Source organism: Lepisma saccharinum, chromosome 25 (genome assembly GCF_977018435.1).
Source record: "Lepisma saccharinum chromosome 25, izLepSacc3.1, whole genome shotgun sequence".
NCBI classification, from domain to species: Eukaryota; Metazoa; Arthropoda; class Insecta; order Zygentoma; family Lepismatidae; genus Lepisma; species Lepisma saccharinum.
The window spans coordinates 34164656-34186713 of record NC_139253.1 but is presented as its reverse complement, the minus strand read 5'-3'; the positions used below and the strand labels follow the sequence as shown (position 1 = coordinate 34186713).

The 22058-nt window shown below is 39.3% G+C and overlaps 1 protein-coding gene across 3 annotated transcripts in view; it reads right to left on the bottom strand.

Annotated features, from left to right (window-relative positions):
* The window catches only part of Pex6 (peroxisomal biogenesis factor 6), a 46864-nt gene extending 27101 nt beyond the window's left edge, over window positions 1-19763 (bottom strand). Inside the window, exon 1 of one of the 3 annotated variants that reach the window (XM_083111449.1) lies at window positions 19692-19763. Coding sequence is in view for 1 of the 3 variants with exons in the window: in XM_083111448.1 (XP_082967574.1) it covers window positions 19498-19543 (46 nt within the window). In the remaining 2 variants the exon portion in view is untranslated. Of the gene's footprint in view, window positions 1-16995; window positions 17037-19497; window positions 19672-19691 lie in introns of those variants that run through there. The other 2 variants (XM_083111448.1, XM_083111450.1) reach the window with 2 other exon arrangements.
* Window positions 19764-22058: the final 2295 nt, after the last annotated feature.

Here is a 22058-nt window from a genome sequence, read left to right as displayed (position 1 = left end):
AATTGCAGATTCGGATTCTCCAGACAAAAATACGTAGGTTTTGTCTGAAACTTTTTTTGGGATTTGTGTTAGATGGCATTGTAATCGCAAAAAGTAAGGTTTTGCTCAATCCTCGAGAAATACACTGTCCTCGTCATCACGCTTCGTGACAGATTATGCCATGTCTGTTTGACCAGGAAACAAGGTGTAATGGTTTGTAAGATAAAACATGCAGTCCTGAAGCATGCTTGGCAATCTGTTAAAAACAAGGTGAACCAATTATAAAACTGTAAAACGTTGAAGAAATGGAATGTAGAGGAAAGATGGGTAAAGATGTTTAAAAAAATGGAAGAAGATACAAATAGGCTTTAATGTAACGAAAGAAATGACATGAGTGTTCATGATGATAGAGGAGTTCCAAGGCGGAGGGATGACGTAATAATTCAGGAGTAGCGGGGAAAACGAGGGGGGAGGAAGGAAGCAAGTGGGCGGGGCCAGTACCAGCCATCGGCAGCACATCAGCAGTGCATCAGCAGCACAACATTATAGATCGACCACAAGGAAAAAAAAACTTGGGACGAAAAGTAGCCGCGCAGCTTTCCCTTCTTTCCTCCACCTCGGGTCATAAGGAAGCATGGTCCACTATCCACCGCCCCTACTCGTGGGGGTATGGTGCACAGCAGTCGTGGGTCTGCGCAGGTTGTTTTGCTCATGGTTCCACTATAGCTGTGAAGACAACTAACTCGACGATCCATTCTGCGGAAGTGAGATTGTTTATTTTCACATGGTCAAAGGTTTTTACGGAGCTTTGAAATCTTCAACGTTTTACAGTTTTATAAGTGGTTAACAACGTTGTGAACAGATTGCTGAGCATGTTTCAAGACTGCATGTTTTTTCCTAAAGACCATTTGACCTTGTTTCCTAGTCAAAGAGACAGACACAGCATCTCCTTTTCGCAGAGTTGTTCAACAGTTCTCCACCAAGGGAACTGTACAACCAAAAAAAAAAAAAAGGAATCGGCGAAGAACAATTGCTGGAGAAAATAATGAAATTGCGGTATTAGCTGCAGTGGCTCATATGCCCCATTTTAGTACTTGACAAATAAGTCGTGAATCGAGAATTTCGCAGACTACTGTGTGCCAAATACTGAAGCGTAGAAAATATCATCCGTTTCATGTTTCATTGTATCAAGAACTTCTTGGCGATGATTTTCAGAACCAAGTGACATTCTGTCAATGGGCGCTTCAGCAAATACAAGGAGACCCCAATTTCTTTACTCGAGTTTTGTTCTCTGACGAGTCGACTGTTACAAACCATGGTACGATTAATCGACACAACATGCATTATTCGAGTGTCGAAAAACCGAATTGGTTACACCAAGTTGAACATCAGCAGTTGGAATGTAAATGTTTGGTGTGGAATAATTGGCGATAAACTTATTGGTCCATATTTTATAGATGGGAAGTTAAATGGTGAGAAATATTGAAGAAACTTACAGTATTGCTTGCAGACCTTCCCTTAGACATGCGACAAACAATGTGGTTTCAACATGACGGTTGTCCAACAGATTATTCCGTTGTAGCACAGGAAGTATTAGATCGTGTGTACAACCGTCGGTGGATCGGAAGAGGTGGTCCAGTGTCTTGGCCTGCAAGATCGCCAGATCTTACTTCGCCTGTCTTTTGTTTGTGGGGATACGTGAAGAGTGAAGTTTATAATGAACTGCCAACAACGCGTGAGAACATGATTGAGTCAATCACCAATGCATGTCGAAAGATTACACCGGGCACGCTTCTCAGTTGTGTCCATTCATTCCAAGTGCGGAGAAATCAGTGTATCGAAGTGGGTGGTGACATTTTCGAGCACTTATTCTAAAATGCTTATTCAAAACAAGCACCCTGATGGTGAGAGGCGAGGGGACTCACCTTAAAAAAGCACCCCGATGGGAACAAAATACTGCTACGTCTATGTCGTTGTTCCTGGGTTATGCTAAATGCAGTTTCTTACAAAAATGCAACATGCCTCACGTAATTTTGCGATTAAAAGTGCATTTTTTACCATTTCCGCAATATTTCATTTTTGCAATTACAGCGCCATCTATCACAAATCCAAAAAAAAAAAGTTTCAGACATAACTTACGTATTTTTTGTCTGGAGAATCCGAATCTACAATAAAAAAAATGGGGGTTCCCATTTGAGATTTTAAAGTTGCCCCACGCCCCACCCTCAGGAGGTGGGGTGGGGGGTGGAGTTTTGCATCATTAGATGAGCCCCTTCGTGACAAACACATTTCATTCAGAACTTTTTTTTTGATCAGAAGCGTACTTTTAGAGATATTTCGTTGTGTCAAGCTAAAAACTCACCCGGTATATTACAGTAGTAGTTATGTTTATCTTTTGTGTCACAGGAGGTACTCTGCTTGACATGCGGGGGACAAATACAGCTTCGGATCCTAATTCAGGGGCATTTTCATCACCGACTCCGATGGATTAATATCTTAAATACTCAGCTCCCTTTATGGGAGGGTTCAAGAACTTAATATCCTTCAAGGTGGGTCCTGCACTGAAAATGATTGAGAACCACTGATCTAGTGTGTTCGGGAAAATGTATATAAGTCATAAGCTGCAATTTTATTTTGCTTTCTTTTAAGTCTAACTGAATCAATTAAAGAAAATAGTTTAAATATAATTTTATAATTGGTATGTGTAAAGATTCTAAACAGTGATGATCCAGAATGTATATCATGTCTGTGATGTTTGCTTTAAAAAGAATGAACATAACCCTTTCTGCTGTAAAATTGCATTGATATGACTAAGTGCTTTCTCCCAAACAGCCTAACAGCTGATATTCAGGACACCAATCTACCAGAGCATTTTAATCGAAAGGGTTTTAAGGCTGCAAATAAATCTCCTGGAATCTTATTCTTTAACTTTGGCAAGCCTATGTGGACTACTACTGCTAAGTATTACATGAGTAGGTATTCCTAAATGCTTTCATTCTTAGGTTAAGCAGGTAAGATATATTAGCATAAAAATTACTTCTGCAAGTACTTCAACACTTGATTATGTAATTTCTGGTCTTCAGCACTTTCTGCTATTCTCACCACCTGGTGAAAGCAGATGCAGCCTAAATATTGAAAATGTATAATCCAGGATTTTTTTTTGTTTTGCTTCACTGGGAGCAGAAATTTAAAATGGAAAAAGTGGGAAATATATAGCTATGAATGCAAGGTAATAATGGTAATCTGTGTTTGTAGTGTAAGCATTTGAATTTACGTTATATTGAAAGGAATAAAATTGTTTGTTCTCCTTATGCTATTAGTTTTACTAGGCCTATAAATACCGGTATTAATTTCTTTCTTTCAACACTTTAATGTATAAAACAAACGGTACCGGTTCCGAATGTTTAATGGTTTTTTCAAAGTTTCATAGGGGGAAGACAAAGTAGTGTAGAATTGCATAAATGTGTGTTTCAATCTGAACCCTGCTGAAAGTAATTACAACTGTCTGGGATTCCGAAAAGTGAAATTTATCGGCAAAAAAAAGATGTAAAAAAAGCACGTTATGCAAGCAGATAAGGCATTGCCATTGACAGGGCATTCTTTATTCATAGAAGAGAAAGTATTGTGGAATGGTATTGATTATGAAAGTAAATTTGAAGATTCCTGAAAGCAATTAGCAATGTTTGCAATTTCAAGAAGTCCTATTTATCAAGGGTGAAAAGACATAAAAGGTACCTTTTGTGAGTATCGCCACTTCCCATCAACAAGGCATTCCACAGAATATTTATTTATTTGCCTAAAGTTTCAGATATAGTACTGAATGACCATTTTGTACTGAAACAAAACTGACACAAGGCTCGGAGGGATACCCTGCTTGATACCAACATCATGAGATGTTAGCTCCCTCTGGTTCGCTGCACATTTTGATTCTCTTTGAACTCACACATCTAGTTGGTTACAAAATGCAACACCGAGTTGTATACTTAATTGATTTGGTGTCTGCACCATGTTCTGGAGCAGTGTACAGTGTGGTGTATAGTCACATGGCACATGTTAACCAATCAAATGTACAATGAACGCAGCAGACAGGCATTTGTTCAATCTTCTGGACTCTAATACAGCTTATCGTCAACTTCGTTGAATATGATTTCTTTGCAGCTGCACAATAACTTGTATCAAGAAGTTTAGATAACTAGAAGGGGCTGTTAAAAGCATTTAGGTAAATTGTTCTAATATTAACAGGATAACAATTCGTTATATCAGAGACACATTTCTTCATTTTTACAGAAGAAATTACTTATGGAAATGAGTTTCTCCAAGCTTTCCAACGTTTGTCGAGGTATTTTCTTTCATCACGGAATATATTTGACCGGGAAATCATGTATTTTTCAAGAGAAATATCTCACCGACGCACAATTGCCATTCCTTTCGCTACGTGAACTGCATGCTGTGTACGTTTGATGACGTAAGCCCGTCAGTGTTTCCAACCCCTTTTTTTCACTATGCCCGCCCCCCTTTTTTTTCACTATGCTTGCCCCCCTTTTTTTCACTATGCTTGCCCCCCTTGTTTTTTCACTATGCTTGCCTAACTTAACCAAACCTAACCTTATCGGAAATGGTTCGTGGGGCTAACCATCAGCTACCGTGCATAATGGTTCGTGGGGCTATAAGTGAATGGTTCGTGGGGCTATCCATCAGCTACCTGTGCATAATGTAAAATTTTCACAAGTGACAAACACGATAGTAGGTATTTTTACATATATTTAGACAGCCCCCCCACCTTCTCCGATTTGCACCAAAATGGTGCCAAACGTTAGTGCATCGTTTGTGCACGAATGTGCACGCAAAAATTTCGTTTGTGCACAAACGGAAAACACCAAAATTAGCAAGTTAATTTGGGGGGGCTGTCTAAATGCCAGCGCCCCCACCGTCTCTGATTTTCACTAAAATGGTGCCAAACGTTAGTGCATCGTTTGTGCACGAATGTGCACGCAAAAATTTCGTTTGTGCACAACGGGAAATCCGAGATATTAACACCTTAACTTTTGGGGTCAGCCCCCCCACCTTCTCCGATTTTCACTAAAATGGTGCCAAACGTTAGTGCATCGTTTGTGCACGCAAAAATTTCGTTTGTGCACAACGGGAAATCCGAGATATTAACACCTTAACTTTTGGGGTCAGCCCCCCCACCTTCTCCGATTTTCACTAAAATGGTGCCAAACGTTAGTGCATCGTTTGTGCACGAATGTGCATGCAAAAATTTTGTTTGTGCACAAGGGGAAATCCGAGATATTAACACCTTAACTTTTGGGGTCAGCCCCCCCACCTTCTCCGATTTTCACTAAAATGGTGCCAAACGTTAGTGCATCGTTTGTGCACGAATGTGCACGCAAAAATTTCGTTTGTGCACAACGGGAAATCCGAGATATTAACACCTTAACTTTTGGGGTCAGCCCCCCCCCCCCACCTTCTCCGATTTGCACCAAAATGGTGCCAAACATTAGTGCATCGTTTGTGCACGCAAAAATTTCGTTTGTGCACAAGGGGAAATCCGAGATATTAACACCTTAACTTTTGGGGTCAGCCCCCCAACTAGTGTTGCCCACGAAACGAGACGAGACGAGACTTTGGTCTGTCTCGTCCCGTCTCGTGAAAATGCTGTCTGGTCTCGTGTCTCGTCTCGAAAATATTCGTTTGTCCCGTCTCGAAGGGTTCTGTCCCGTCTCGTCTCGTCTCGTAAAATGATACGGGATACGATCATGCCAACAAAAGTCAAAAGTAGCAGAAACAATATTTTTCCGGAAAGTGGGATAAAGCTCCAAATATTTTACCCATTGCGTGGTGAGAATAAATAAGGTTCGTTAATCATGAGGACATTAATATTAAAAATGCAGTTTCTTGGTACTGATTGCTAGGTTTCTTATGGAATCTACCTTGTGTTTTTTCTCGCTTCCATGCAACTGTCTATCCTTTTGAAATGTTTCCCCCTGGACCTTCTTTCTATCTGAATGTCGAACTTTCGTGCACTATGGAAATTTACATTTTTTAAAAATTCTAAGCTTGGCGCTGGGAGCAACAAAAATATTTTTAATGTGTAGTACGAACATAAAAAACTATTCAAAATTGCAATAAGTTACTTAGTATATTACAAATAGAAAGCATTTATTGTTCTTAATATTGTTAAACATCTCCTTCTATGATATAAGTTTCATAAAGTGTTTATTTGTGATATTGTGCTGTTTCTTATGTTCAGCTTTTGACGCACATACTTGTTTGTTTTTCCTTTAGCCTCTAAGCCCGATACCACTACCGCTTGATAAAATTTATCCTTCGGCAGTCAAGCATCTAGAAATATATGTACGGGGAGGTTAGGGTGTCCGAACCAAGTGTTTCAGAAAAAAATGATAATAACATTAATAATAATAATAATAATAATAATAATAATAATTTTTATTGTAGAAACATGTGAGAACATCACATGTATTACAATCGTCAGAAATGTACAAATAAAGTATCTATAGATCTTACAAAAAAAAAAAAAACATCCAAAAAGCATTTTAGAAACGTAACACCACTTACATAAATTTAGTTGTTAACATTATTGTTTTACAATCATAACTATTTTACCTAATACAATTAATTTCAAAGAATTCTTCTACCCTATATATACAGTTATCGGTTAATATTTTTTGTACTTTTCTTTTGAATTCTAAAAAGGGCAGTTGCCTTAAAGACAGAAACTTAACTGACATGTAGTAGAAGGTTTTTTGTGTCTTCTTGTAATTACATCTAAACAATCCTAAACAATCCCTATTTCTGGTTTGATAGGCATGTGAACACCCTAACTCCTCAATAAATGTGAATGTTCTCTTTTATATAGAGTAGGCATTGGAATACAAAGATAGCAGGAGCTGTCATAATACCTAGTCTAACAAAACTTAACTTACAGTGGCCACGGCTTGGAAGACCACACATTAATCTTACACATATTTTTTGCATTTTTAATAACCTTTTTATTGAAGGCTGATGACCCCAAAGTAAGGTACCATAGCTTAAGTGACTGTGTATCTGTGCATAATAAACAGTTTTTAGAACCTTCAAGACAACGATCAAGAAATTGTTTAAATTAATACATTAATATAATTCATAGGTCTATTCACTTGAATATGCAAATTAATTAATTCTATTATTATTATTATTATTACATGTTACAAAGATGGTACAAGAATAGTAATATAACAACACAATATTAGCTAATATCTAGCTTACGTGTAGTTAAGATCGCCAAAATTTGCATAAAAACAGCTGTCCTGGCAAGGAAATTAATGTCAAAAAAGGTGATGAATTGAATATTTGCTGAATAACAAAAAAGGATGTTAAATCCAGTTGACGAAAAAAAAGGTTCCTAATTAATATTTCTGTAAATAAATTTTCATCGATACTGTCAAGCAAAGCCGTATGGTCGCAATAGAATCTTTGTTTGGCAGGAATAAGTAACCCTCGATTATGCTAAAAAAATATATTTTTTGTTAAGCTAGATCAAGACCCCAGGAGGATGCAAGAAGCCGTTCCTGCAAAAGTGTGTTTCACGAAGCGAAGAAACGTGACAAAACCACCACGTATGGAAGGCAAACCTGCATTTATTTTATATCGCACATTTTCAGACCTGTGTCTCCTGAAGTTATAAAAATCCAAACTTCAATGACTTTTTTAGACATGCTATAGTTGAAAAAAAAATATGTTTAGATGCACCAAAAATGCATCATTATCAGATTATGCATATAACGTGTTATTGGAATCAACCTATTTGTGTAAATTGGATGCCTCCCCGATGGCGTAGCAATAACGCCGAGGTCTTGTAATGAAGGGTCCTCGCGTTCGATACCTACTTTGAGGCACAAAGTGGACCGGATCGCACTTTAAACTGAAGGTTTAGCCTATTAGCCAATTTAGCCTATTTGTAAATCTAGTGGACTTAAAGAAAATACAATATCAACGTTAAGAATATTAGAATCCACTAATTCACCCGCAGGTAAGTCAAATTTCACATATCCCTCTTCATCCTCGTTCATAGACTTCCTGCAATACTCTTGTGCATGTGGGTTGCATCCCACCAGGTGCGAGAAATGTGAAGAGTTATTCTTTCCCTGTACTGCTTTATTTCTTTTCATAAGAGTAAGGCTAAATTCTAGTTTTATCTGCACTTTCAAAAAACGTGCAAAATACTTCTCTATCTTTAAACAACCACCCTTTCTCGTGTATGTGTAAAACAATCCCACTCTGCCTCAGAAAACCTCTTCCTACGATCAAATGGCGGAAGCAACTCTCAAGTCTCAACAATTATACATTTATGCTTAAATTTCCTATCATTTATACAAACAGTAGCACATATCACGTCCTTTGGTGCAACACTGTCAACAGCTAATATTACTTTACTCGTCCTAATAAATTTACTTCCAGCCAGTGACGGCGCCAGGGAAATGTGACGGGGGGAGGGGCGGAAGGGGGCAACAAAATATTGTTGGGGGCAGTCACATTAAAACGCCCGAAAACACTACATATATAACATATATATATATACATATACAATAATAGTTATAATAATTATTATTATTATTATATTCATGTGGACGTTTACTGCCTAAATTTTCTTGATTAGGAGTTTATCGCCATATGATTCTATTTAATAAAGGCATTACTTCTTTTTTATTCGTAAGTTGCGTTGTCTCTAGTGGGCTATTTCAGTATTGGAAGACATTCATAATTTTATAATTCATCGTCTTTCATGAAATGAAACTACTGATATAAATATTCAAGTTATGAGATAATCATATAAATGACGAAAAAATGTGCTTCGAATAGTTTAATTTTCTTGCAAAATGAACGTGACGTTGGAAGAAATTAATCTTCTTAAGTATTAGAAACAATGAAAGTCACTCAGTGAAGTGAAATTCTCCTGTAGGAGAATTCTGCTCTATGTGCTTTGGAGAACACATTGCCCACCTTTGGTACGTCCAGAACTTGACATTTCTTCTCAATATCAAGGACAGCCAAATGAGGCAGTTTGGATACAGCATCCTCTTTCGAGCAAGCCTTTTCAAAGATTTTAAGGACGAAACGGTTCTTTGACATTCACACGCTGCATTGGAAACTGGAATTGTTACAGAGAATACAACTAGAGTGTGAACCTTGTGAAATGCCAATTTATATTTTCCTAGGATTTAAAAGAAATCCATTAAGTGGAGTACTTCCGTGCCATCTTTGTAACGCAGAAGAATTTTGGGCAAAATGTGTGTTTCGCATTTCAGGGAAATGTTATCTCAGGAAAAAAATCTGAAAAATAAATATTCTGACCCTGACATTACTTACTCTTACTCTACCACTCCAAAGTATGTCTGTGCTACACAATTACAGGCACCTATGGAGTTCGTGGGAAGAAGTTCTTCGACTTCGATATGTACGAGAAAGAGCGAACCTGCCCGCGATGTATCTTGAATCAAATTTTAAGTGTAATTTGCATTTTAAGGTTCGAGTTCAATACCTTTCCGAATAATATCCCCTCATTTTGTAATTAACTTCAAGAGTATCGAAGAAATTCCCTTTGTTAAGGTTTGCCTCAGGCTCATCATCTCGAAATTCAAGTCCTTGAATAGTAAGAGACCGCAATTAATCCACAACAACTGACATGTAGTGTCGGTTTTTCTCCGATCACCTTTGGTCCCGGGTTCGATGCCCAGTGGAGGCACTTTAAACTGTAGGTCCAGTCCCGATTAGCCATACTGTGCATAAAGTGGACTTAAAACACCAAATCAACCAACCAGCCAAATCTTGAATCAACTTTAAATGTCTTTTACTAATTAGCGTTGTCACTAACGACCCACGATTAGAATAATTTGCCCGTACTACAGATGATATTTTGTGGTTCTCAAAATATCCGTGATGTTTTAAAACCATCCACATTCAACGCTTTCTCCGAGTTCTTAAAACTGGTTAAAACTTAGGTTAATCACGACGATTACAGGACGTAAATGAATGAGAAATCGCCTATGCCCAGGTCAGCGCTGGAATTTTGAACGAAAGTCACACACACATTCGTATATATACTAAAACAAATTTAGTCAAGTTGCTATTATAAGCAGGAAAGTGATATCATGCCGAATACACCACTTTGAAAAGGTGAAAATCGTCATACTCTTATAAATGAACACTCTTATTATTCCATATTTAATTAACTTCATTTGGGGGGCACGGGGGCGAAGTGTCTGACTTGGGGCACCCTCCTGCCCCCCCCCCCCCCTTTTGGCGTCGTCACTGCTTCCAACCCTCTAATAACTTCACTGCTGATAGCTTCATCTTCGAAATTGAAGCTTGCGTGTCTACGAATAATAAAAAGGACTTGTTTATCTTGTTTATCCTAAGTGTCCCTCGTATTATTGTTCCTGCAAAACTTCCTGTCGGCAAGCAAAGCAAATTACAGAATTTTTATTGTCCCTCCCTTGCATCAACCTTCATTCCTAGGCCTGGATTTATGGCACTTACCCGCTACTGCAGGTCAACCTCGCCCCTGAAGAAACGGTGTTCATTGTTCAAAGCGAAACCTATGTCAGTGGTAAGCGGCGAGAAATAAAGGATATAGATAGGCAGGAAATAATAGCGGAATGTGAAACTAAGAGATCGCTCGAACTCCAAAGAAGGGGACCGCGGGAATGGGGACAAGTAGCGTACATCAAGAAGGTGAAGATGGTGGCATGGATGAGGATGGGGGGATGGAGGCACAATACAGTAAAAAATGCAATGGTGATGATGGGACAGAGCATTTATTCTTATGTCATGACGCGCGCGTTCTGCAGGAGGAGAAGCTACGCAACATAAGCTTGGAAAGTGTGTTCGAATCAAGTGTAGTGCAAAGGAGCATAGAACTATTGAAAAGAGTAGGTGTGTATTTACAAACATTTAGGGGGAAAAGCAGTCCTGTAAAGAGACGGGATAAGGAAGAGGAATAAGTGTTAATTTACCAGAACTGCTATAACCCCACACCCCCTATATGCCTTCATGCCGTGGTGTTATGCACAGGGGAGCACTTTACTTTTTTTTTTTTTTTTTTTGTAGTGCGCACAGCCGATGGCTCGCACACGAGATGAGCAATAAATACTTATACAATGTTTTTTCTACTTCCTAATAACATTCACTTCTGTACATCCTTTGATGTAAAAATTAAATAATAATAATAAACCCTATCCGTCGGTTCGTTTATCTTTCCAACCTATAAAGCTGTGACTATTTTTACAAGATAAATCTCGGACTCAGATACTCCACGATGTTTTGGCCTCTCCTTCCACCTTCTCTACCTGCTCTTTTACTTGATGTTATTCAGAATTGTTTTAGTATTTGGAGTGCCATAGTAACATAAAATTATTAATCTGGAATAAATTGAAAAAAAAAATGGGTAGTATTGCTGTGTTTCGAAAGAGTATTGAAAATAAGTTAGGTATTCAATTCATTCATTACTCCCTCTAGAATGGTCTTCTTTTGACTTAATACACGCTTATCAACGTTTCTAATTGAAATATTTTATTCCAAGCAAACAAGTATTTGCAACTGATTAAATATTTAGCTTTTATTTTTTCGAGACATTCGAGACGAGACGAGACTTTTCAAAAGCCATCCCGTCTCGTGTCTCGTCTCGAAAACGAGACGAGACAGGCATTCCGTCTCGTCCCGTCTTGAATTTCAAAAGGTTTGTCCCATCTCGTCTCGAAAACGAGACGAGACGGGACATGTCCCGTCCCATGAACAACACTACCCCCCACCTTCTCCGATTTTCACTAAAATGGTGCCAAACGTTAGTGCATCGTTTGTGCACAACGGGAAATCCGAGATATTAGCACCTTAACTTTTGGGGTCAGCCCCTTCACCTTTGTGTTTGTGGGGGCGAGGGATGAATGACTTATTTGAATTCCTCCTGGTTAATATTCTTTATTCTACCAAGCTAAAGGTCCGGGGTTCGATCCCCGGTCGGTTCAAATTTCGAAACGTTTCTAACGTTGGAAGCGGCCCCGGCGACCACCCAGCATCGAATGACTTAGGTACCAGGGGGTATAGCGGTCAGGGGCGTGATGCTGATCACATCATCCCTAGTCACGACCGGTCAAGGAAGTGAGGTGTTACCCCCACATCCCCTATAGCTACGCCTTCATGGCGTGGTGCTAAGCACAAGGCGGCACTTTACCTTTTTTCTTCTTTTTAATATTCTTTATAACTGTGATTTGTAAGTTAACCTATATTGTTTATTTGTTCTATGCGACCCGTTTTGCAGCTACAGGGGACGAATGGAACGGTTGTCGATGTAAGGTGAGCTCAGACCGAGTAAAAAGATAATTTATATAAGATAGTGTCGATCACTTTGTCTTAGAGCCACTTGATTTTCTTTTGCGCATTATTTTAATAATTTGCAAAGTAGATGAAAGGAAAATCTTGTTCCTTTTGCTCCTGAAGCAGCTGTTTCGTAAGACACCTGTATGCCTAATAACTCCACACCACGGTATCAGTTCTTGATACACACGGTGATTCAAAAGTCCGGTGCAGAAAGCGAAAAATGTAAGGACGGAAAACGTGTCGTTCGGAAATATATTGTTTTCAGTCTAAAGCAGTGGCGGCGATTAGGGGGTTGAGGGGTGCAATTGACTTCCGCCACATTTTGCCACCTTTGCCCCCGCACTATGTTAAACCTTATCTAAAAAGGGAAATATACTGTCTTTGCCCCCCAGTTTTGTCATCTTGTACCCCGGTTTTGGAACCCAGTCTCCACCACTCGTCTAAAGTAATTGAATTTTCAACTTTGGTTTCAGCGTGGAGGTTGTATATTTGTACGAGTTTTAATGGAAGCAGAAAATGTCATGTTGCCACATGCTTCGTTCGAAATACCGTGCATCGTCGCAGTAGCGTACTGGATAAATTAAGAATTGGTGACGATTATTATGGGCAAAGTTAAAAATTAAACAACGTGATTACTTGAACTGTTACACGCGCAGATCCTCCACCCCTCCTCCCTGCACCACCGCTATTAGAAAAGGTGGAGTGTGTTTCATGTTGTAATTTTACGAATGCCTGTGGCGTCAACTTTCAGTTTTGCATGACGTCGTCTGTCTTTCTCTGCGTTTATAACACCATTAAGCCTTGTTTCCATGATTATGAAAAACTAATTATGCTGACCAAGGCAGTAATTTATTTTATTAAAAACATAAACTAACGTAACGTTTCAACCTTCTAGCAAGGTCTTCTTCAGACTCTGTATCAAGTACAAAAGTAACCAGATACAACAAAAGGGCAATATATATACACAATCATTGTTTGTGTATATATATTGCCCTTTTGTTGTATCTGGTTACTTTTGTACTTGATACAGAGTCTGAAGAAGACCTTGCTAGAAGGTTGAAACGTTACGTTAGTTTATGTTTTTAATAAAATAAATTACTGCCTTGGTCAGCATAATTAGTTTTTCTTTCTCTGCGATTAAGCAGACACTTATGGAGTCAGCCATTTATCACGGGTGTACCCATATTATCACTTGTGCGTGTTTAGTCTTTTCTAGTGTACGAGGGAAGTGGAGGGGGATGCACGTGTCACATGTTTATTTCTCACTTTTTACAGTGCCTGTGCTTATTGTCAATAATTATTAATTTAGCCAGTACAGTATATTGCAATAAATATGATATTCTGGACAAAGCACGTGGCAAAAAAGTGAAATAAAAGTAAAGTGCCCCCTCCTGTGTTTTTCACGATGCCGTGAAGACGTATAGGGGGTGTGGATCACGGTCGAACGTGGGGGTGATGTCATCAGCACCACGCCCCTAGCTGCCTTTACCCTACAGAGTTCCCTCCACTTTACACGACGCTGGGTGGGCACCGGAGCCCCTTGAACAGGTGGAAAAGAATCCTGCCTCTCCCCGTCGGGGATCGAACACGCGACTATCGCATGGTAGTTAGATGCCATAACACCTGAGCTACAGTGGTGAAAATAAAGCACGTGGCAAAATTGTATTTTGGACTACCATTGAGACTCATAGCATTGTACAGCTCAATTGTGAAATGTTTAAATTCAAGCATTTCATATTTAATCCAGCATATTTTCAACAAATTTACCCTTTCAATTTTTCACTGTACTAATAACAGAGTTGGCCTAAAGGACCGTTTTAATCACTTAAAAGATCGGTTACGAAGCTAAATTAATTCAAGGGTTAGCTGCGGCTCTATAAAAGCGGCAGTCCTCTACGTAAACCGCAAGTTTTCAAAAAAGGCTATTTCCAAGATTAATATGCGTAATGTCTTGAATATTACCACATACAATAAACTGTTTTAACTTCGAACATTTGAGAGGTTTGGCGTACTCCCGTCTCAGTCTTTGGTCTCGCCGTCGTAACTGATATGTACAGCTTTTTGAATGGGGCTAGCATTGTTTGCTAAAGAGTAAAAAATATAATGTTTGGAAGTGGTTTGGTTAACCAGGCACTATCCCTGTGATCGCCCATACGCCGAGAATTCACCGCACCTTTGAATTTGGACCGACATGTTTGTGTTGGCAAAACTTTGAAGTGTGAAAATAATCACATCAATTTTCGGTGTATTATGTGACTTACACATCCGGTGTTAATATCTCGGATTTCCCCTTGTGCACAAACAAAATTTTTGCGTGCACATTCATGCACAAACGATGCACTGACGTTTGGCACCATTTTAGTGAAAATCAGAGACGGTGGGGGGGCTGGCATTTAGACAGCCCCCCCAAATTAACTTGCTAATTTTGGTGTTTTCCGTTTGTGCACAAACGAAATTTTTGCGTGCACATTCGTGCACAAACGATGCACTAACATTTGGCACCATTTTGGTGCAAATCGGAGAAGGTGGGGGGGCTGACCCCAAAAGTTAAGGTGTTAATATCTCGGATTTCCCCTTGTGCACAAACGAAATTTTTGCGTGCACATTCGTGCACAAACGATGCACTAACATTTGACACCATTTTGGTGCAAATCAGAGAAGGTGGGGGGGGGGGGGACCCCAAACGTTAAGGTGTTAATATCTCGGATTTCCCGTTGTGCACAAACAAAATTTTTGCGTGCACATTCGTGCACAAACGATGCACTAACGTTTGGCACCATTTTAGTGAAAATCAGAGACGGTGGGGGGGGGGCTGGCATTTAGACAGCCCCCCCCAAATTAACTTGCTAATTTTGGTGTTTTCCGTTTGTGCACAAACAAAATTTTTGTGTGCACATTCGTGCCCAAACGATGCACTAACGTTTGGCACCATTTTGGTGCAAAACGGAGAAGGTGGGGGGGCTGTCTAAATATATGTGGTATTTTTCGGTGAAGAAGGTTGGAAATGCTGCATGTGCCCACCATATTGTGTGTTACAGACGCGAAGAAAGGAATAAAAAAAAATCACTCGGTATGTGAAAAACTGTGTTTCTTTTCGTGTAAAACGCATAATGGCATCTTGAACTATGTTCCGCAATACACAATTGGTAAGTACGAATCATGCGAAACACAAAATATCTGATTTTAATGTGTCTCCGATATAACGAACTGTTACCATTAACAGCCCCAAACCTGGCCTGTCTAGCCTAACCATGAGAGCATTTAGGGACATTATTTTAATGCAAAGAGCCCTAAACCGGACCCTCCTAATCTAACTAAGAAAGATCATCAAACCCCACACATGTGACCTTGATGGCAGCACTAGTCCATAACTAAGACGACAGTCAACATATGGCTGGTGGCAAGAGAATAATCATATACGAGTATATAGAAGGAAAAAAAAACATGTAGGACCCCAAGTTCCTTTTGTTTTATTGCAATTTCATCATGCTACGAATGCAATTTTTACATGGTTCGATTTCGATTTACATCTGTTAACACATACTGCGGAGTTTTAGCAATTATTTAAGATTTTGTTCATTATATGCTTTCGTAGTTATGTTAGGCAGGACAGGTTTGGTTCTCTTAGCATTAAAATAAAGTCGCTAAATGCATTCTACTGAAGTTACGATATACTTCTACATTCATTCCCACTAGTCTACGATACTTACTGTCGCTTGTCAATGGAGAATACATTGTCCATGGGAAGCACGCATGCTTGCATAAGGTAATTTTCAAGTTTTATTTCGACAGAAATAACTTTCTTTTGAATCCAAACAATGCTCATTACCGTAAGGAAGGTTCAAATCTCGTGTGACAATGATTTCCATAATTCTACGATAAGTACTCTCTCTGCTAGGAGAATTTGAAAAAATCATGAGACAATCGGAACCGTTACCGTTAACAGACGTGAATATAAATTGAATCATGCAAAAAAAAAAAAAAAGCCCATGGACCATGATGAAATCGGAATTAAACAAGCCGAACTTGGGTAAAACAAACAAACATACAGAACAATGCAACTTACTTCAAATTCATTACAAATATACTATTTTTTTTCCACTAAGTTCACTTTATAATAATATATTGACTACTTGAAGCAATTGAAGGTGTCGGGAGTGTTCTCAGATTTATTTACTAGAGAATGTACTAACCAAATAAGTTTTCCGGATGAAGTATCAGAGGTTCTGATGTCCCGGTCACTGTTTGAAATTTGGCTGTACGATCCGCTAAAATAATGCGAATGAGCAGAACGACAGTGACAGTAATAGCGACAACCAGGAAGGAGAGGAACATGTTGAGTGTGGATTTTAAGTGTGGCAACACTGTATCCACCGTTCGATTGTAAACACTACAGACTTTGAAGGTAAGCTTAGTGTTATTTGAAGTATAATTGCCAAACCTAACGTTACGTTACGTGAAAACTCCGCAGTATGTGTTAACAGACATAAATCGAAATTGAACCATGTAAAAATTGCATTCGTAGCATGATGAAATCGCAATAACACAAAAGGAACTTTGGCCAAGCCGACTACTTTTTTCTTAATTTTATGATAACATGAAGTCCTCAGGGTTTGGCCCATAAAAAAGATAGTTGCTCACCCTAACTATGAGAAGTTATGAAATATCCTTGCACCTCTTTCGTCTTGTAGTATAATTCAAAGAGCTCTCAATCTCAATATCACATTGGTAACAGTCTGTTATAGGGAAAACATATTTCTTCAATTTTACAGGACAAAGTACTTACGGAACTGAGTTTCTGTAGACTTTTGAAAGGTCGTGGAAGTGTTTTCTCCCTTCGTTCAATTTAATCCGCCAGTAAAACATGTATTTTTCGACATTAATGTCTCTCCTATGCACAAAAGCTCTTGCCTCCATTACATTCAACTATGTGAACCAAATGTTTCGTGCGTTCGATGACGTAACCCCCGGTTAGTATTTCCAACGCCACCATTGTTTTCCCAGAACATGACAATTTTAACTATGTTTGCCTAACCTAACCTTCCCGTGCATGGTTTGTGGGGCTATTTATGAATGGTTTGTGGGGCTATCCATAAATGGTGTGGGGCCATGCGTGCATGGTTCGTGGGGCTATCTGTGCATGGTTCGTGGGGTTTTGGAACCCAGAAAAAATACAAAATCTGTAACACGAAAGTAGGATTTTTTCTCTTAAGAAGGTTGAAAACACTGCATACCCACAGATGATAGACAACGCTAGTCAATAATTACCCGCCATATTGCATGTAACGGAAGCGAAAAGCAACGAACAATAAATACTCGTAATGTGAAAAAGGCATGAGTTTACGGGGCCTCCCCGATGGCGCAGTCGCCTTGTAATCAAGGGGTCCCGGGTTCGATACCCGGTGGAGGCACATGTCACAGTGGTTCGGATCCCACTTTAAACCGTAGGTCCAGTCCCGATTAGCCTTACTGTGCATAAAGTGGACTTAAAACACCAACTCAAACCCAACCAAGCATGAGTTTACAATACCGGACCACTCTCCAATTTCTATCAAATTTCGCCTACTTACTAATTTTGGTGTCCTGATGACGTATCTGTAGTTCATATTTGGTGCAGTCACTTGTTAAAATTGTACATTTGTGTGTAGAACTTGTAAAATAACCTTGTGATTTACCACGGTCATTGTCCATACACAGCAATTCGGAACCATCTTTCTTTCGCAATTCGTTAATAGTCTTCCTTTACGCACAACAATCTTACTACCTTGAATATTGACGTCAGACAATGAATGTCTACTAGGTTAGGTTAGGTTTCATTAGCATAAATACAAAGAAAAATTAATCTTTTGGCTAAGAGAACTATACCTTGTCTTGCCTAACATGAAAAAACTCTCTCCCGTGACGTCAAAACACTATGTTGCTAAAGTGTTGTGTGATAAGCGACACCCATTCGGAGGAAAGTGGTGTGTTCCGTGGAGCTACTGTTCTTATGGTAGGGAACCGTAGCGGGTAAATATGCGATATCGCCCGGACGGATTTCTTCAAATTTACAGGAGAAAGTACTTACTGAAATGAGTTTCTTTAGCATTCTGGACGTTCTTGGAGGTATTTTCTTTCACGGAAAGTAAAAACTTCGTAGTTTAATGCTGCCGAACAAGAATTAATCACTTTTTACGTAAGAAATTGGCATTGCCTGCCACATTATGCTGTTGTTTCCATTGTGTGCGTGCAGATGGCGAGAGCGTTGAAAGTCACGCGATCTCTGCAGTTTTTCCAAACGTGCCTTCTTTTTACGAACATTTCTATTTTTATCTATGTTCACCGCGCGTTCTTTTTTCGATGAATTTAGGGGTGAAATGAGTGCTAATGGAACCTAACCTAACAGGCCTAACCTAACCTTGTGTGAATAGTTTGTGGGGCTATCCGTGGATGGTTTTTGGGGCTAACATCAATGGTTTGTGGGGCTACCCATGGATGGATTTTGGGGCTAACATCAATGGTTTGTAAGGCTACCCGTGGATGGTTTTTGGGGCTAACGTGCATGGTTTGTGGAGGTAAACATGAAAAAAAAATCACAAGCTGGCGCGTCATGACGCGGGATGATCCATTACGAGTGCACGCCATATTGTCTATTACAGAAGCGGAACAAGTAAGACAAATAATCAATCGTAATATGAAAAGTTGACAGTATTTTATGGATAAAGCCATAACATCACCTTAAAGAATGTTCCGCAAGGCAAAATAGGTAAGTACCAGTGGTAAAATTAAGGAAATAAATGAGTGAAAGGTGTCCGGGCGTTATCGCATATTTACCTAGTTATGTTACGTTAAGAAAACATAGTTTATTTCGTTTTTTTCTCGATTTCCATACTCGACCGCCAATTATTACATGCAGATTCGTGATTAGGAGTTCACAATTAGCGAGTAGGCGAAATTTCATAGAAATTGGAGAGTGGTCCGGTATTGTAAACTCGTTCCCCGTAAACAATGACGAAATGGACGAGTGAAATGTGAATGGCCGAGTGAAATGTGTTTTCCCTATAACAGACTGGTACCATCACATTTCATTCCACAGTTACGTATATACACGGTGGCATCTTATTATGCACTTTACTTAACGAAAATTAATTTATGTATAATGACCTGCAATACGCATAGTGTTTGTTCTGAGTCTGAAATGATCCACCATTCACCCTTGCACTAAATTGCAGTTCTCCATTCCATGACTACGCACATTTAAATTAGCTACTTCCGAAAGCTAGTAGCAAGCGTATCACATTTACAGTGCAATATAAATCAAATGCAACTATTCAACCTTAACTAGAAACTACATTTACGTTTTGCCTATTATGCGTTCCAAAAGTCATTACAGTTGTGGGAGTTCAGTTCGTCCTAAATTATGTTATTCCTCATTCCTGTTTTGTTTGGTGGATTTCATTTTAAGCAGGATTGCCAACCTGGCAAAGTAAAAGCTGTGGTAAAAGCATAAAAGGCAGCTATGGGCAGTGGCGTAGGCAGGGAAGGGCGAAGTGGGAACCGCCCAGGGCCTCGCGTTTGAAGGAGCCTCACGTCCCATGTGGTTGATACGAAAAATGTAATAAATAGAAGTGAGGAAAGTAGATGAAAAAGGCTCATTTTTGTGGGAAAAACGTCCTGTCTTTATCTTGTTTTAAATTCTAGTTAAACATTATAATTTAATGAATACGTCAAATCAGGGGCGTAACATACAGGCCTCAGGCCTAAGGGGGCTCGAAAAAAGAAAAAAATATCGTCGTATTTCTCATGTGAAATATAGGGCTCGTTCCGAAAGTCGCACGAGTTTAACGCGTTAAACGAGTTATGGCAACTGGCCGTTACGTAAGTGCATCCGTGCGTTTCGTGAGGTTCATTATGCTGTCCCAAAAGTCGCATTCCGTACGTCTCGTGCAAGAACGAGATTCACCAAACGCACGGGCCAGGAAGCTGGTTTGTTCAGTGAGAATCGTCTGCTGCCTGCAGACACCGCGGGTGCATGATGCACTAGTTCGAGAATTGTATTATAATTTTAACAGAGAGTGATATGAAGCAACATGCACAAGGTGAGTGTGCCTCAACTGTTCTTACAATGTGATTAAAATGAATAACAGTATCCGCAGTAGAGTTTATTTCTGTCAGAAGGAATTGCCTTCCGTTGGACGCCATGCGGAAATTTTTTTTTATAAACAAAACGCTGCACCTGCGCTCCCGTCTAGAGCGTCCCATAAGTCTGTAAAATAACTGGTTTCACCAGGTTCACGAGCCCAGTTACTTTCGTTCGATTCGTTCGTTTCGTTATGACTTTCGGAACGCACCCATTGACGCAATACTAGCTTGGTCATTTTTTATCCATTTATAATTTTCTTGAATAAAAGAGCACTTTGCATTGTATTTTCTTCTTTCTCTTGACCTTGCCCACGCAGCAAGTGTGAGGCTTTTAAATGCTTTTGTCGTTTCCTTCCTTCCTACTGCAGGAGCAGGCCCGTACCCAGGATTTTTTAAATCCGAAAAGTGGGAATAAGGGAAGATCCGAAATGTTGTTGGATTGATTTTATGGCCGGTTGTATAAACACAGGGTTGGCATGTTTAAAACAAAAGTGTTTAAAACACTTTGTTTTAAACGTTTAAAACACACGGCTTTGTTTTTTTTACAAATGTTTTAAACGTTTAAAACAATGTGTTTTAAACATGTTTTTTTTACAAGTGTTTAAAACACATTTTGGTTGTATATATTTTGTAGTCTGTGATAATTTTTTTGTTAGGCAACCCTGTTTTTCATTGAATCTGTGTCAATTAATCCGCGCTTTACAGGTCTCACTTATCGCACAACACTTGAGCAACCTAATGTTCTGACGTCACGGGAGAAAGCTTTTTAATTTTAGGCTAAATGCTTATGTTGTTAGGTTAGGCAGGCTAGCTATGTGTGCACAAGGTAGCAAAATTGTTGTGCGACAAGAAAGACCCGTGCTTTACTGTAGAAATCGAAACCTCTCAGTTTCTTGTTTCGTATCGTCCTGTAAGTTTGAGACTGGTGGAAGCTGGAAATGGAAACTAATATCTGAATACACAATGCGTGATTTTTTTTTCTTTTGCGATACGATTCATTGGTCTATATAACTGAATGAAGCGCAGATGCTTACTTTTGGTAACATAATTTTGTACTTTGAAAGATAAATTGATCTGGAGAATCTATTATGACACAGCAGGTTGTTTTCTGCTATATAAACTGTTCAGGCAGCATGAAATATTTCACCGTGATTTTTTTCAGGACGAGGATAGTAATTCTATAATATTTAGTATCTTGAAATTTAGATGAATATAAATCATAACCTACTTCAGTAGTGGCGGAAAAAGTGGGGCTATTACCCACAACTTTTGTCCCTGCAGTAGAGGTGTGTGGGATCCCGAAAAGTCGGGACCGGGATCGGGAAAGAAAATTTCCGTCCCGATCCCAACTTCCGGAAATGACTTCCCGACTTTTTGGGATCCCAAGCAGTCTGGAAATTCCGAATGGTCATTTTAAAACGTCGTCAATTCTAGACGTTCTCTGCATTGTAAATGTCTGGAACGTATCGGAAATTGTTAGGTTTTGTACCAGAAGTGCAAAACAAGCACTTAAGATGGATATTACGGGTAGAATTCGAGATTTCAAGAGCTTTGGGAAATTTCGAACACATCCCGTCCCGAAA